The following is a 17,993-nucleotide window of genomic DNA, read 5'->3' as shown; positions in this document are numbered from 1 at the left end:
GATTGGACCGTCAATTTGATGGAAAATTGCATCGTGTGTACCAGACATAATGCTTTGAAATTGCTGTCAGATATTCTCATTTGACAATGTCTATTAGACTTGACAAAGATAATACTGGAAATCTGCTATTTATGAAGCTGTTCAGAGGGTCTTGGAAAGGAACTTTGGCTCCTTGTACTGTTGTGTACAGATAGACACTCTCCATGGCGGACACCACCACTTGGTCTCATACAAGTACATATTCTAATTGGGGATGATCATTGATATGTAATTTTTCCAGTTTATGCAAATGTATGCACATTTTTATGCAAATATCCGCAGCTTGAAAATGGACCAATCAAGCGCCACCTAGGTTTAAATGGATTGGTCCATATTCAAGCTGCATAAAAATTTACATAGATTTGCATAACATTGATCATACCTAATACTAATCCCTCTATCTATGTACAGCTATGGGGATTCCCATTCGTAATGCAGCAAAAAAAAACAAAACAAAAAAAAAACCTTGGAAACGGACTTGGAAGTGGCCTATTGGATTTCAATAGCCTGAAATTCCCCATCAGAATTAGCATGCAATGCAGGCTATCGCCCCTAGTGAAAACAAGCCCTTAGATACTAATAATTCTGGCTTGCATGTACATTTAATGCAAATTGTATACAGCTTGAAACTGGGTCAATCAAAATGTCAAAAAGTGCATTTGATTGGCCTGGATGAATGCTGCTTACAACTACATTGAACTAACATGCAAGCTGGAAACATTAGCTTCTCTAATCATGTACTATAAGGATCCAGATCATGCTCTCAACGGGCCATGATAATAGTGCCTCATCCAATAGCCAGACATATCGATCACAGGCTCCTCCCCATCTTCACTGTACTTTATAATGGTAGGGTGAGAGTTCCTCCATCTTCTCACTGGCTGCTCTGCATCACATGATGTCAACAGTTACTGAATGTGCAGAGTGATTCAAACAAAAAACATTTGGTCAAATTTATTTTCCTCATTTTTTACTGTACTTATACTTAAAAATGTTTACTTTGCACCTTCCATGGAAAAAAAGAAAAAATCACTGGGCATCAGCCCCGCCCCCACAATGTAACCATATAAGGTGAAATAAATCATCTGCCCCATGCCCTCAAGTGATGTATAGTGCCCAGCCTAATTGAGGCCGAGCGCCACTTCCCTTCTGGAGGACTGTAGGAGGAGAGAATATTAGTATACTCCTCCCCAAGGGCGTATGTCCATACATTCATCATCTCAGGGACATGGCGCAGTGGTGCCATGCTGCATTTTCCTGTATGGGACAGTGCACCCAGAGGAGCAACACATGCAAAACAGGTGCCTACATTGTGGCACAATGAGCACTGTACATCACATGCTACCAAACTGATAATGTATATGATCTTTTAGGGATACATTATGGGAGGGACTGGTGTCTAGGGGCATTTCTGAGGACCCTAGAATATTACCTTTGAATAGGGTCGCTGGTTACTATTACAATATACTTGCATTTCTGATTTCATACCTGTTTTAATATCCAGGCATGTCACTCCCAGTATATACAGTATAAGCTTTTACTCTACTTATTCTGTTGGGAAACACGCACCAATGTATAAGGATCCCAGTTTGAATGAACGTCTAAAGCTGCTTCTACAGGTTTCCTTCACTTCACTCCTAATAAGCACATCAAGCTGTATTTAATGTTAATAGCAGAAGTGAAAACCATTATCTTAAAGCAAACCTGTGGTGAAAAAAAGTGAGTTAGTTACCTCATTAAAGGGAAGCCTCTGAATCTCAGAGATTCTCCGATCCTCATCCACCCCACCACTCCTCGCTAAAACCCTCCTCGTCTGTGGAGTGGCTCCACGTTGCAGCAGAGAACGCACATTTGTCGAATATGTTAAGAGGGTCCCAATCATGGATCGGTGTGGTTGACAAGGAGAGGAGAAGCCCAGAGGCATTCCTCTACAGAGGTAAGCATCTATATTTTACTGTTTATTTTTTTTTTTTTTTGGCTCACAGGTACCCTTTAAGAGATAAAATCAGTAATGCAAGCATATTCAGTTATTGATCAGAGGCTCTTTTTAAGAGAAATTTAACCACATTTAAGTATAAGTAAACTAACAATTACTGGAGCCACCCACCCAGACCTGTCATCACAATTCTGTGGTAAATGCCAACAAGGTAAATCTAAAACACTCTAAAAGCAACATCTCAGTCCTGGCACTGACCCCATAAGCCTGGGCGTCTCACTCCTATCACATTCTCCATACCAAAAGATACATGTCAAATCAGAGGTGTGCATGGGGGTGGGGACAGTACTGCAATGCATATTACTGCAGTATTACCTCAGTAATGGCCACATACTCTCCATGCACACCTGTGACAAATTCAGCAGGGAGAGAGGAAGCATTTCACAAGGAGTGTCACAGGAACTCAGGGAGGCAGAGATCTCAACCACCTTTATGAGAAACATGGAGTGCCAGTTCAGCATGAATAGACTATTTCACAAAAACACTGCAGTTAGATCTGCAGTTTGTAGATAACCTGATTTATTTGACTGCAATCTGTGTAAATGCCTTCACTTTGCTCAATTACAGGACAACTGAACTGAGAGGGATAGAGGTTTCTTTATTTATTCCCCTTTGCTTGGCTATCCTGCTGATCCTCTGCCTCTAATACTTTTAGCCATAGACCCTGAGCATGCATATGCAGATCAGGAGTTTCTGACATTATTGTCAGATCTGACAAGATTAGCTGCATGCTCGTTTCTGGTGTGATTCAGCCACTACAGCAGCCAAAGGGATCAGCAGAGCTGTCAGGCAGCTGGTATTGCTTAAAAGGAAATAAATATGGCAGCATCCATATCCCCCTCTCATTTCAGGTTCCCTTTAAGTGTAAATGGTATTTTAAAAGCATGAACCATTGCTTTACTCTACACTAGTACTGAACCCACTCTATGTTCCTGGACAAAGCAGATACAGCCAGAGGTCTACAAGGAATCAAACTTAAAGGACACCTGAAGTGAGTTAGGAAAAAAAAAAAGTTAGATATGGGAAGGTCAATGAGATGAATATATCTCAGAGTTGATGCAGGATTATGCAAATTTTGTATGTAACTTTACTGAAAATGGAGAAATAGAGTCTACTGAGGTGGGATTTCATTAATAAATTTTCAAACTGCAAACATTCGCATACAAGATTTGCATAATCCTGCATCAAAAGTAAGGACTATTTGCTTCTCTTTGTTCAGCACAAGATACCCATTTACCTCCTCTCCAAAATTTTACAAATAGGTTTCCCTCTAGCCATAGGAAATTGCATCCGGACTGGGTATGCTCAAGTAAAGTCGTATTGCCCAGTAGAATGAATCACTTGTGCATGAAAGAAAAAAGCCATGCAGAAGTGGCTTCCTTCTACTGAGCATGCTCGGAACTTACTTGTGCATGCTCAGTCTGGATGCTCATGTCAATAGCTGGGAGTGCAGCCAAAGACGAGGGGACCCAGTGCTGGAACAGTGGACTCTAGGAGGATTCGGGAAGCCTCAGGATCATCCAACTACTGAGGTAAGTGTCCAATTTTTCCTCCCTCCCAACTTAACGCTTGCTTTATACATCAGCAGGAGCAAAAGCCTCAGCTATTAAAGAGAGTCTGAAGCGTAATGTTTCCTCTTTTTTTTTTTTTATTAAGCAGGCATCTTCATTAAGATACAAGCTGATTGGCCACATCCCCACGGCAGAACAAGGTATTTATCCCCCTGAAATACCGGGGCAAAATTCCACAACGTTTGAAGTAGCAGATTTTGCTGCCCGGGAGAGGCAGAGCTGCGCGCAGTAGCTCTGCCTCTTATCCGCCTCTACCCGCCCCTCAGTGAAAGAAGACAGAGGGGCGGGGAGAGGCGGAGATTGACTGAAGAAGAGGCAGAGCTACTGCGCACCGCTCTGCCTCTTCCACGCCTCGGTATTTCAGGGGATAAATACCTCGTTCTGCCGCAGGGATGCAACAAATCAGCTTTTATCTTAATGCTGAAGATGACTGCTTAATAAAAAGAGAGGAAAAATAACACTTCAGACTCTTTTTAAGGCAAATGATTGAAAACTGGAGTGAAAAGTAATGCAGCTACCCAGTGACCAATCATTTTTCACGTGCTAAATAAAGCAACAAATCATTGCAAAAATAAAGGAAAATGGCCATCTGGCACTGCTAATAATATTGCTTTAATTGATCGCACTTGAAAGGGACATGTGGCAGGTAAACATGGTAAACTTCAACATTGCAAGTTTAATCCTACCGTGCAAGAAAGGGAAAGGTGGCACAGTGGGTGCTGGTCACTGAACACGAGCCTGACGGCCATTTCACATATACTGTGCTTCTTAGGAGGCCAATCCACCATCCTAGTGGATTGGCCTTGAAAGAAGCACTGTCAAGTGCAATCAATTAAAGCAGTATTATCAGCACTGCCGGATGCCCGTTTTTCCCCTATTTTTGCAATGGACTCTAGTAATTCCCAATATACTGAGCATGTTGATTAAAGGGGAACCAGCTCGCAACCCTGCTCACATCTCACTACCCTTAGAGCCTTGTGGACAGAAAGTACCTCTTTGTTTTCAAAGCAAGTGACTGTTTATTAGGGGAGACCATTTCTATCTACTGGCAGCCACAGCAGTCGTCTATGTTTCTGATGGCTCACATCCCACAGCAGTTGAAACTCAAATCTGAATGTAGGGCTGGCACCCATTGTAATAAAAAAAGCCCCCCCCCCCCCGCCCCCCCCCCCCCCCCCCCAAAAAAAAAAATTAAAAAAAAAAAAAGTCAACTAGCCATATTCTACAGTGGCAAAACATCAACCCTATGCCTTAATGATACATTACCAATTTCATAACTTACAACAGCTATGTGAATCTTGGTAACTTTGTAACATTTGGCAAAACATTGATTGGGCATAATCCATTCTATTTAAGCCAAGGTCAAGTCCTTTCATCCCATCCTCCACTCACAGATGTCACAAACATTACTGACCTGATTAGATTTGGTTCTTGTACATTTATATTCCCTTTCAGCTTTATCTGATAGCATAAAGCATAGCACAGTGCTGTACAGAAACCCCAAACATCCCATCAGATATCAGAACCGTAACAGAATCGCCAGCTGGCCCTCTATGGCTTGCGCACATTATGTGTGAATTTTTCCTTTTCAACATTTTTGACACAGTGATCTGGCTACAACAAGATCTTCTATTAAGGTAAAACCTGAAGTGAAAGTAAATGGATGAAAAACAATTGTATCTATAGACCTAATCCTAAATAGAGATTACCTGAAATCCTGTATTCTGGTTTTGACTTTAAGAATTAAAACTCTAAGTTTGGAGACTCAGTTGTCTCCTGCTTTGTGTTTATTCAACACCCCTACAGAGTTATGGTGAACTATTTGTCACAGTGCCACACACAAGGAGTATGACCTCTAATTAGTTATCCACACTGTCTAAGTGCTGCAAATGACACTTTCTCTGCAGTCCAAGTTGAGAGGACTGTTTAACACTAGAAACTAATTACTAGCCAAAAAACCTTTGCATGGCAAATCAACATACACTCCCAAAACACACTTCCAATTATCATTGCCTGCAGGGATCAGGACTAAAATCCCCCAGTCAACAGTTTGAGGCCGAATGCTGTACAGACACAAGAAAAAAAAAAAAAAAAGAGAGGAAACAATGGGCTCAGTCGTCGGTTAGGCTTCGCTGTCGCCACCGATCTGGCATGCAGGATACTTATGCGGTGTACACACGCTAGGTTCTCGGCAAAAGTGGTTCTGAACGGCCACCTAGACCAAGCGTCATCTGGTGTGTGTGTACCTAGTATGAGTGCAGAAAACAGGTAAACAAGATCGGTTCAAGATTAGGGCTATAAAATATAAAATAAAAAAAACTTATCACTTAGTGGAGACAATAAAAGATTTAAAATTACTTTAAGCTTTTAAGCACAAAATAAGACTGGCAGTCCATGAAATTCCTATTTTCAGATTAAGAATATAGATACAATTAGGGTTTACACTTCAGGTTTGTTTTAAGTCAAGAAATGCATCAATGCAATCATTAGGAACATAACAGAGATAAATCACTTGCTGAGCGACAATAAAATCTAGTTGAATCTGCAGAAATTCCAACAATAAGTTTCCTAAAACATCAGAAGCACCTGACACAGTTATCTTGAGAAGATCATCTTGTCCTACTGATTTCTCTGATAGAAATCCTGTGATGTAAAACAGGAAGTGGCACATGATTACAACCAATCACATATTTCCTTTATAACCAACGTCTGTAAGAATTAAGATCCTAACTGGCTGGAAGTAATCATGTGACCTCTTACACAAGTTGAAAAATGTATTAAATCTAATGTTAACCCCTTCACTGCAGGACTGGGGGGAGGGGAAGGCTGGGGGGATGACAGTGTCTCCATTACAGAATAACTTTCACCATCTCCATCTATTGATCCAGCAACACATTGTATAAAAGCAACGCCTACCGAATGACTGTAAGCTGCTTTTGAGCTGCACACAGATAACTTTCTGCTTCAGACGGAAGCCCACTTTCAAGTGAGCTATGTGAATCTGTATTAAGAACAAGACTGATAGGATAGGGCTCCAGATTGTGAGGACCTTTTCCCGCACTCCTGGGATAAAATGACCCCAGAGAGTTCCTAAAATCCAGATGTGAGCTGAGCGCTCATAGGCAATAATGCTACGCTTGTGACACTGGTACCGCTACTGCAGCGCTGTTTGCTGCGCAACGCGCATGAAGGAACCACAAATCTGACGGTCCAAACGGAGGATGAGGTCACCAAGATGGAGGCCTTCCACACCAGCAAGTTCATACAGATCAACGTCTAAGACAACCCAATGTTAACATTCAACTTTAACAGCAAAAGGTGTTTGGAAAGTGTGTTTGGAAGTTCATAAAGAAACGCCTGTTTTGTTAGGGAGGAGCTTTATAGTTCCAGGAGAAGCTTTTTCTGAATTCCTCCCATATGCGGTCCTCTCCTTGTGGAATGACACAATGGTGAAAAGAAAGGGCTGGTTTCCTGTGCTTGTTGGTCCAGCACCTTCTTGAAACACATTACGGCTGCAGCTTTTACCCCACAACCCAAGATTTGGCCAAAAGCGCCAATGGGGGAATTACAGTTCTCTGTGGACCTCTCCTACTGTATATCCAACGATGTCAGTTCATTTCCCTGTTACTTCCACTACATCATCATCTTCTTTCCCATCCTCTTCACTCGATCCCATATCCGCTTCTCTCGATCGTGAGGCAGATCCTGAGGCAGGAGACTGGTAGCAGGACTGGGACGAGAGGTAGCTTGGGAAGGTTGAGGCGGCGCTGTTACTTGACAGTCCTCGGTTCAGCCCGGAAGAGGGAAACGGAGCAAACATTCGGGTTTGTGGAAGCAATGGTTGTGTATATGAGAGAGGATAGTTAGGGGGCAGCAAGTAAGAGGGAACACTGGACGATGGGGAAGAGGAAGAGCCTGAAGATGGTGTCATAAGGGAATCTGGAAGAGGGAGGCCTATTGAGGGGTCTGACAGTAATGATGGCAGTTGAAAGTGGGAGGAGCCGCTGCCTGTCCCCATGTACAGAGAGTTTGCAGCTCTTGATAAACTGTGGTTAATTGAAGTTGGTGGGACACCATAGCTTCCTGCCCCAGGGTAAGCAAATTGCGAGTAGGGATGCCTCTTTGTGAGTGGCCAATGTCCTAGAAGGTCAGGGGGCTCTTTGCGCTTTCTGGGCAGCATTTTGGGCTCTTGGTTCAGGCTGTGGGACTGCATTATGGGATTCGAATGTTGAGGTACGCTGTTGGAGCCCCGAGATCCAGCGGAATCCCCATACTGCGGCATGTCCCCGAGAATCTCTGGGCTGTCAGAAGAGGCTGGCCGCCGCTGCTCCTCCATCTCCTGTGCAGGAGGGCTTGAAGTATGGCGTCCATTGCTCAGATACGGACTTGGCTGAGGTTGTGATCCTAGGAGCAAGAGAAAGAGCTGTTACCAGAAACCAAGAGAGACTACACTGTGCTCTATCTGGGAGGAATTAACAGACAATTGTTGTGGCACCTTTAAAATATGGTTTGTATCAAGCTGTAAAGTGACCATTAAAGCAAGTCTGAAGGGAATATATAAAAAAAACAGATACTTACCTAAGGTTAGGGAAGGCTCCTGTTCTGCTGACAGTGTCCACGTTCCCCTGCCGGCTCCTCGGCTTGACTATCCCACTGCGGGAGGCTTCAGAAGCACTCAAGCTCCTGAAGACGGGCGGCTCTGGACACGCCTATGTACACGCCTGAGTGTGCGAGAGAGGGCGCTCACGCATGCGCAGTACGGAGCGGCCCATCTTCAGAAGCCAGAGTGCTCCCGAAGACTGCCGAAGCCAGCTCGACCCAGGAGAGAGCAGTCTACGACCCATCAGTCGTAGACTGCCAACAGGGGAACAAGGACACCGTGAGAAAAACGGGAAGGCTCTACAGGACCCAGAGCCTTCCCTCTCCTTGAGTATCCCCCCCCCCCCCCGACTCTCTTTAAAGGAGAATTCTTGTACTGAATAAAAGGTTCTATCAGTTATTGCAATTACTCTTTGGAGTATCATTTCTACAGGTGAAACTCATAAATGTTGAATATTGTACAAAAGCTTATTTCAGTAATTCAACTTAAAAGGTGAAACTAATATATGAAATAGACTCATTATATGCAAAGCAAGATATTTCAAGCTTTTATTTGTTATAATTTTGATGATTATGGCTTACAGCTTACCAAAACCCCAGACCATTAGAATATTGTGAAAATGTTCACTATTCTACTCTCAAAACGTCAGACTCTATTCAGCTAATTCATCCAAAACGCCTGCAAAGAGTTCCTATGTCATATACTAGTTTCACCTTTTAAGTTGAATTATGACTGACAAAGTCATATCTTCTGGCCAGGCAATGTAGACGGATTAAGGACTACATCTCCCGGCATGAACTAGGGGCACAAGATGGACACCTTTGTGGAGACGGTGAGCTATGAAGCAGCCTCCATAGGTAAGTTAGTTAATTTACCACTGCCCCCCCCCCCCCTTCTTACACACACAAAGTTACCATCAGTTACGATACTCCTTTCTCCTTTGAGGCGGTGCATTTAAATATTTTTAGTATACATTCAATTTTAGGAGTGAATAGCTAGTGCACTCTTCCTGGTAGATGAAGGAAATTTTACCAAAGATAGCTGCAGAAGAAACTAACATGATTTGATGCGGGTGAATGGAAACGGAATGGGGATTGGGTGGGAACAGAGCGGCAAATGGTACAGGAGCGGGTACAAGATTATGCCTCCATGCACACAGTAGACAGAACAAATGACAGGTTGACAGACATATAAATAGGGCCACAAGGCATTCATACTTCTAGCTCCTTACCTGCTGATGGCATACGCCGTGATTCGGAACTCTTCTTACTGCTAGACCGAATGGCAAATATCCTCCCATCACTGGTGCGAATATACGTTCCTGTAAAAAAAGCATCAGCAACGAGACCAGGATAAGTATGTAGCGGAACTTACCCTGAACTCCACTTCACACAGTAAGAATGTTGAATGCAAGAGGAATCAAAGCATCTAAAACAGGCATTGAGGGTCACAAACCTTTTGTTCCACGTATGACATGTATGCTTTCGCCCGCACTGATCCGGGCTTGGACGTCTGTTGATGTCGTCATTCCAGGTATAACAATATCTGAGGGAGAGGAAAAAGTACTCAGGTCACTCGACTCAAGGCTCATGTATACATATTACATTTTCAGCTAAAATCTGCTGCAGTAGTTAGATGTAATAAGGGGGGGGGGGGGGGGGAGAGAGAGAAAAACAAACAAAACAAAAATATAAAACCAGAAAAAAAACTGTGTCTACCTTTACAGACACTAAGTCACAGTCTGCCTGAGAGAAGAAAGGCTGGTGAGCTGGGATTAGTAAGATACCTGCTTACATTAGAAAAATAAGACTGAGGAGACCGGACTGGAGAGCCATCTGCTGCATAAGAGGAATAAACTGGCCTGGGAGGGTCTATAATCCACATGAGACTGAGGAAATGGTAAAACTGGTATGAGAGGAGCAAGGCTCTGCTGATGGGTCTCCTATAGACAGGACTTATACCACTGCAATGATTTCTGGATATCCCATAATAAAGGTCTAGAAGTTAGACCATTCAGCTTACCTGTAGTGGTCACCACTTTCTGAACCAAGACACCAGCTCTCTGCAGATAGTTGACCGGGAAGTTAAATGGATGAACAGATCCAGACGTAGAGCCAGGGTGGTTCATTGGCATGTGCCTGGGCATCATGGGGATTGGTGTAGACTGCAAAGGCCGGACGCTGGCCACAGGTCTGTCATCACCTTTTATCAGTGGACGCCTGAACAGAGAAGACATTTAAGTTAGTGTTACAGCTGCAATAAAACTCCTCCATTGGTAGGGCCACACACACCCTTCATTCCCCTCACCAATTCCTATGGCTGAATGCAGGGATGTTGGCCAAGCTGTGATCTGGGGCAGGGTAGTATTGGGTGTAGGAAGGTCGTGAGTATGGCACAGAGGCCCTCTTCTCCTCCTCATAGCCACGCTTAGCTGCCTTCTTTTCTGCCATAGTCAGTTTTTGTTCTTTTCGGTCCAGGAGAAGAGACTCATGCTGGAAGGGATCCTGCAAAACAAAGTGTCATATTGTCACCGCAATAAGCACTAAAAGCATTATGGTCTCATGAAGGCGGAGTAGATGGCGCTCTGAAAGATCTCCATTGATTTATTAAGGGTTTTTGAGTATGAAGGAAACATATGGCAGGGAGATACCTTAGTGATTAGATGAGGAAACAGAACGCAGGCCTTCTGCAGAACGGATTCTCCGTCCTGGTTAGGTTCCAGGTGTTGTTTGGAAAGATCCGGCTCCTCTTCCACAAAATGCAGGAGATTCTCCACCTCACGGCGGGTGAAGTTCATTTCTGGGTTCAAGTCATCAACCACACGGTCTGAAGAGAGAAACAAAAACACAATCAGTGAATTTTCCAGAAGCTCTATCTGCCTGAAAATAAAATCGGTAGAGTTATCAAGTTCTACATAACAGAGAAAAAAAAAAAGAAAAATTAATAGTGGACTGTATTGGACTCGGAAGAAGTAGGAAACTCAATGGTGGATGACCGAAGTAGGGTTCTGCTTCTGTCTTCTCAAGGAAAACATTTTTGTTGCAAATTACAGATGCGGAATCTTCCAATTTCAATATTAAATATTAAATGCAGGAAGGGGTCGAGGCAAGTCTAAAACTCAAAATTTATAAGGCACCTGGGCCTGATGGCATAGATCCTCGGGTGCTACTTTTGCACCACAAAAGTCTGGTGCAAAAGTTGAGGATGCAAGAACAGTGGAAGAATCTGTGTGCATGGATAGGGAATTGGCTAATGAACAGAAAGCAAAGAGTTATGGTCAATGGATCTTTTTCAAAATTAACTGTTAGCAGTGGGGTCCCGCATGGGTCGGTACTGGGTCCAGTACTCTTCAATTTACTTAACCTCCTTGCCGGTCTAAAAAATCCGGCAAGGAGGCAGCGCCGCACTTTTTTTTTTATTTTTATTTTTTTTAAATCATGTAGGATAGCCGCTGAGCGGCGGCATCCCCCCACCCACTCCGATCGCCTTCGGCGATCAGAGTATGCAGGAAATCCCGTTAAGAACGGGATTTCCTGCAGGGCTTCACCGGTCGCCATGGCGACGGGGCGGGATGACATCACCGACGTCATAGGGAATCCTGGGCCACCCCTCAGCGCTGCCTGGCCCTGATTGGCCAGGCTGCGCAAGGGGTCTGGAAGGGGGGGCGGCGCGACGTTGCGGATAGCGGCGGATCGGCGGCGATCGGGTGTTACAAGCAGCTAGCAAAATGCTAGCTGCTTGTAAGAAAAAAAAAAAATTATGCAAATCGGCCCAGCGGGGTCTGAGAAATCCTCCTGCGCAGGTTACCCCGAGCTGAGCTCGGGATAACCGGCAAGGTTAATGACCTAGTAGATGAAGTAGAAAAGTAGTGCTGCCATTTTTGCAGATGATACAAAGTAGTGCAGAATTATCAACTCTCAGGACAGTGGCAGATGAAATTCAATGTAAAAAAAAAAGGAAGTCATGCAGTTTGGTTGTACCAATGGTCTAGCACCACACATAATATACGGGATACAGATGGGGACATCAAACTTGGAGAAGACAACAATTTAAATAATCGTATTCAATGCCAAGCAGCTGCACCTAAAGGAATTAACATTTTTGGATGTATTAAAAGGGAAATAAAAACTCGGAATGCTGACATAATACTGGCCCTGTTCAACCCCCTAGTAAGACTGCATCTGGAATATGGAATTCAGTTCTGGGCACCACATTACAGGAAAGCTATTGCAGTTTTAGAGCAGGTGCAGAGACAAGAAACAAAATTGATTAGAGGAATGGAAAGTCTCACTTACTAGGAAATGTTAGATAAACTGGGCTTATTTATTCTGGAGAAAAGACGCCTTGGAAGAGATATAATTAATGTGTATAAATACATCAGAGGGCAATATAAAAATGTCATACACAAGGTCCGTACACTCCAGGATTGTAAAAGAGTGCAATATAAAAGCTTGAGCAAAGGACTAGGGACATGATCTATGCATGGAGAAAAAGGGTTCTTTACAGTAGGGGTGATTAAAATGTGGCATTACCACCGGAAGTACTTATGGCAAATGTTATATCTATGCTCAGATGCTTTCTTTGCGATGTAAGACATCCATAGTTATAACTACTAGATAATACCTGGTGGTGTTGATCCAGAGATTTTATCTGATTGCCATTTGTAGTTTTTCCCTTTTGGGGCTAATTGGGCCATGCCTTGCAAGGGTTTTTCATCTTCCTCTGGATTAACAGGGATACGCGTGAGTGCAGGCTAGTCTCTTCCCTTATTTTCTGGTTGAACTCTATGGACTTATGTCTTTTTTCAACCCAAATAATAGAACTAGTGTATGGCGCACTCACCTGACATTCCTTGCTTGGTGATCTGGCGATCATAGATTTTCCGTTCCAGGGTATAGTCAGACACCAGGCGATATATGTGGCAGGGTTTCCTTTGCCCGTATCGATACACCCGGCAGACCGCTTGAGCATCATGACATGGATTCCAGGAGGCATCAAATACCACCACTCTGTTGGCTCCAATCAGGTTGACACCAAGGCAGCCAGCACTGGAAGAAAATGGTGATGTCAATACAACTGCAGACCAAAATGGCAACTGTATTCAATCTATCAAAATGAGATTTGCAGAGGAAGCTAAACTTAGGTACACATGCTAAATGATTGCAGCCAGTAAAGACCATCTTAGCAAATCTAGCATGTATACAGGAGCCCAATCAATGTCGCTTAAAGATCTGGCACGCTGGAGCGACAACGATGCCCAATGACTCCCAAGTGCACTGGTCTCCTCACCCTGTCCACTAGAAGCAGTTTGGTTGTGCGGTGGAAGGGCTTCTGATGGCAGGATGATGAGTCCCTTCCTCCCTGCTCCATAGCAACATGTGTTGCTAGCCAATCGGCTAATTCCGCATCTGTACAGCACTCGGTCCCAAAATGTCATCCTGATCCCTGCAGCTGATAGAACTTGTGCATATGTACAAAGCCTAACAGTTTGTGGACTTTGTGTAAATATCAGTGTGAGGACATTACTATGAATGAATGAATGTAGTGCTGATGTCTTCCGCAGCGCTTTACAGAGTGTGTAGTCATGTCAATAACTTTCCTTCAGAGTAGCTCACAATCTAGTCCTTATTCTAATCTAATGTCCCCAACCATATTCTAATGCTGGGTACACACTATGAGATTTTCTAGCGTATTTACTGTCAGATCGATTATTTACAACATGTCCGATTTGCTTTCTGATCGATTTCCGAGCATTTTCTGATCGATTTCCTATTAGTGATCGGAAATCGATCAGAAAATGCTCGGAAATCGATCGGAAAGCAAATGCGGCGATACCAGGATTGTCGGCTTCCCATCGCAATCGGTGGTTTTAGTCCCAGCAAGGGGACATGAAGACGCAGCGGTGAATTGACCCTAGAAGCCACCTTAAATGACGTGGTAAATTGGGATCGGAACGCCGCGTTTGCGCAATCAACGGTAATCAGCGGTAACCACGCAATGCTAAACGCTCTCATTAACTTGAATGGGAACGTTTAGCCGACGAGTCCCAGATGCTAGCAGTAATTACCGCCAAGCGTCCGTCTGAACTAGCCCTTAAGATGTTGCGGAACTGTAATAATAAAGTTACATTACTCACCGTGTGGATAGCAGGAACAGCCACACATTCTCATTACTAGGGTCATTAAACTGATTTATTAACCTCTCCCGCTCTGAGGCTGACGTGCTTCCATCCAGCCCTAAAGAAAAACAAAGAAGAACTAAGTCACTTACATAACAGAGCAATTCATCCACTGCTGCTATAAGGTCAGCTCTAGAGCCAATGCGTGGCTGTTCAGTCTCCATGTACTGTTATTATTAAGACTTATCACTGGGGGCACATGATGAGATTTAGGATGTAGACACACTATGGGCTTGATTCACAAAGCGGTGCAAACTGTTGGCACGCTGGTGAAAAGCCCTTTATCACGCCTAAACTCAGTTTAGGTGTGATAAAAACAAACTCATGCGAAATTCCCACGCTCAAAGTTTTGTGCGCCCATTAAACCATATGTAACTTTCTGCACGCACCGGACTTTGCGTGCGAGTTTTATTCCTGAAAACGGTGCTAACCTACTAGTGCAAAGGTTATCACGCCTAAACTACTTTAGGCGTGCTAAGTAGGTTAGCACCGCTTTGTGAATCAAGCCCTACGAGCGCTATTAAGAGGGTTTATCTGACCATCAGAGCTTTCTGAGTTTTTAAAAAAATGGTCCCATCGACTTGCATTAAAATCGCAGTAAAAATTGCCATTTCAAAAAATCATGATTGCGGCAGTTTTACCACAATTTTAATGCAAGTCAATGGGAACATTTAAAAAAAAAAACACTTAGAAAGCTCTGATGGTCAGAAAAGCACTCAGAGAAAGCGCTCATAGTGTGTCTACAGCCTTATAATTTAACATCTGCCAAGCCGTCAGGATTTCTAAAACCAGCAGATTAACACGGATAGTGCTGCTATCTGAATAGGAGCATTGCGCATTGGCCGCTCTTTATCGTTCCCTCTCTCTATCAGACTATTACGTCTTTAAAGTGTAACCGAGATGAGTAAAGTAAAAAAAAAATGTATACATACCTGGGGCTTTCTCTGGTCCCCTTCAGGCTGATCGGTCCCTCGTCGTCTTCCCAGGCCACCTGGATCCTCCCTGCAAGGCAGCCCGGTAAATGCACCAGTCTGCCCCAATTGGCGCAGCTCCCCCATTGCGCTCAGATGGCACAGAAACCTCCCAGGGGCAGACGCAAAATTGGGCCTGCGCACGCGACCCAAGGTATGCATACATTTTTCCCCATTAGTCTCAGGTTTCCTTTAATATAATCTCTATGGGACCAAAGCCTTGTATGCATGCTAGACTAAAGGCTCATTACACACATCAGACCATAGTCTTTGAAAAATGAAAGATCACAGACCAATTTTACCCCCTTCCATGTAGTATGAGAGCCATACTCTACACAGTCTATTCTATGGAGCTGAACTCCCCATCAGACAAAAATCTTTGCAAGATGCTGCACACAAAGATGCTGTAGACATTCAAACGATCAGTATCTGCAAAAAATCTGTTCCTGCAAAAGATCCGTTCCTGCAAAAGATCCGTTCATAGTTTATGATATCTGCAGATCATCATGCACACCTTGTTTAACAGACATTCATCTGCAGATCAGATCCACCAGGATGGATTTTCAGATCTGCAGATGATTGTCTGATCTGCAGATGAATGTCAGTTAAACAAGGTGTGTATGATGATCTGCAGATCTCATAGACTATGAATGCATTTTGCAGGAACGGATCTTTGGCAGGAACAGATCTTTTGCAGATACTGATCTTTTGTGTCTGTACAGCATCTGTGTGTGCAGCATCTTGCAAAGATTTTTATCTGATGGGGAGTTCAGCTCCATAGAATAGACTGTGTAGAGTATGGCTCTCATACTACATGGAAGGGGGTAAAATTGGTCTGTGATCTTTCATTTTCAAAAGACTATGGTCTGATGTGTGTATGTGGCCTAAGGGTCCTTTTACACTTAATGCAGTGGTATGCGGTTTTTCCATAGCAGTGCATTGTGAAAAAGCTTTCACTCACCTGTAGCTAAAGATGCATCTGTACAGTGCTAGGGCCTTGCACAGTCACCCTATAGATCAAGTGTCAATCCAAACAGGTGACAGTCATTGCACATGCTTAACAATACAAATACAGATTTCAGATTCCCCTTTATGCAGGGTTACTTACGATAATAGTTGAGATTTCGGACCCACGTGCGATACTCCTGGTCTTCACTTCCAGGCCTGCGCGGCATTGGCCTCTTGGCTAGAAATTCCTCAATGATAGAAAGTGTAGAGAGGCTCTGACTGTGGGGAGACGGGTCGATTAGTCCCAGCTATACAGATTATTGTTATAGAGGTTAATCAGCAGAGGCAGATGACTGCTTACCTGAAGACCAGGATCTTGTCCCCCAGCTTCATGCTTTCCTCAATCAAGTGGAACAGCAGAACCATTTTAGGGGAATTCTGCAGCACGCCTGGCTGGTAGTCGGCCAGAATATCGTTTGCCTAAAGTAATCAGAGAGTGAGCGATCAGACTTGCTGGATATTTGTTTTTCACTGTTTCTGTCCCTGGTGCTGAGATTTACTACCTCAACAACTAATTTGCAATCTCTGACATATGAAACAGAACACAAGGGAAAAACCACCCTAGTGGAGTGAGTTGGTTATGAAGCCCAAATACAGTTTTCAGACTTCAGATCACGCGGGACGCCAGCGCGTGACTACCTCTAGTTCAACCGGAAGTGAACTCTCTCCAATGCACGCACCTGCGTGCATAAAGTTGCTGCCTCCAATGGAGAAGCCTCCTCCACGCTGCAGAGCTCCGACTGTTCACTGAACAGCGCTGCTTGGAGCCCTGGAAAACGCTGCCCCTGCCGCCTGACATGGATGGCACTCTTGGAGACCTCTCCCATGCATCCCGTCCGGGACAGGAAACTAAACTGAGGTACTGTGGCAGGTGTAGTATCTTATATGTGGCTGCCTATTGCTTATGCAAATTCTTCTTTTAACAGTTTCCTGTCCACAGTGGGGAGGGAGACAAGTCTCATCCAGGGGTGCTGTCCGAAATGACGTTCTGGGAAATTAAGTTGGACCACCTACTTATGACCTCTGGATACAGACATCTGTTCACAAAGTCCATAATGACAGTTGAAAACAATACTGATGTAATTTCTTGTCTACCTAAAAAGAGTTAAAGAGAGTCTGAAGCCAGATTAAAAATGGCTTTTTACCTTATATTCAGCAGGGGCATCCTTGCCCCTGCTAAAACGCCGCTATCCCGCGGCATAGCGAGGGGTCTTTACTCCCCCAAACCCCCCCTGCAAAATCCACGACCAACTTGGTCGTGGATTTTGCTATCCTGTGCGCTTCCGTGTGAGGCAGGGCTATGAGCTGCAGCCCTGCCTCACACGCGTCTGTCAGCGGCGGATCTCCGCCTTTCGCCCGCTTCTCTCAGCGAAGGCAGACTGAGAGGGGCGGGGGAAAGGCAGAGATCTGCCGCTGATAGACGCGTGTGAGGCAGGGCTGCAGCTCATAGCCCTGCCTCACACGGAAGTGCTCCCCGGAGGTAGCAGGGGGGATTTGGGGGGTAAACACCCCTCGTTATGCCACGGGACAGCGGCGTTTTAGCAGGGGCAAACATGCCCCTGCTGAATATAAGCTAAAAAGCCATTTTTAATCTGGCTTCAGACTCTCTTTAAAAGGCAGGGCCCCTGAT

The 17,993-nt window shown here is 44.2% G+C and overlaps 1 protein-coding gene across 5 annotated transcripts in view; it reads right to left on the bottom strand.

The window, feature by feature from the left end:
* Nucleotides 1–6,966: 6,966 nt before the first annotated feature.
* RAD54L2 (RAD54 like 2) overlaps nucleotides 6,967–17,993 on the bottom strand; it is a 64,201-nt gene continuing 53,174 nt past the window's right edge. For all 5 annotated transcript variants that reach the window (XM_068252983.1, XM_068252984.1, XM_068252985.1 and 2 more), the window contains exons 13-22: nucleotides 16,665–16,783; nucleotides 16,464–16,582; nucleotides 14,343–14,442; nucleotides 13,049–13,254; nucleotides 10,857–11,032; nucleotides 10,514–10,710; nucleotides 10,229–10,425; nucleotides 9,662–9,751; nucleotides 9,438–9,527; nucleotides 6,967–8,010 (exon numbers count right to left, since the gene is read on the bottom strand). In XM_068252983.1, coding sequence (XP_068109084.1) covers nucleotides 7,220–8,010; nucleotides 9,438–9,527; nucleotides 9,662–9,751; nucleotides 10,229–10,425; nucleotides 10,514–10,710; nucleotides 10,857–11,032; nucleotides 13,049–13,254; nucleotides 14,343–14,442; nucleotides 16,464–16,582; nucleotides 16,665–16,783 — 2,085 coding nt within the window. In that variant the 3' untranslated portion in view covers nucleotides 6,967–7,219. The remainder of the gene's footprint in view (nucleotides 8,011–9,437; nucleotides 9,528–9,661; nucleotides 9,752–10,228; nucleotides 10,426–10,513; nucleotides 10,711–10,856; nucleotides 11,033–13,048; nucleotides 13,255–14,342; nucleotides 14,443–16,463; nucleotides 16,583–16,664; nucleotides 16,784–17,993) is intronic.

Source organism: Hyperolius riggenbachi, chromosome 9, assembly GCF_040937935.1.
Source record: "Hyperolius riggenbachi isolate aHypRig1 chromosome 9, aHypRig1.pri, whole genome shotgun sequence".
NCBI lineage: Eukaryota > Metazoa > Chordata > Amphibia > Anura > Hyperoliidae > Hyperolius > Hyperolius riggenbachi.
This window is presented reverse-complemented; position numbering and strand designations above follow the sequence as displayed.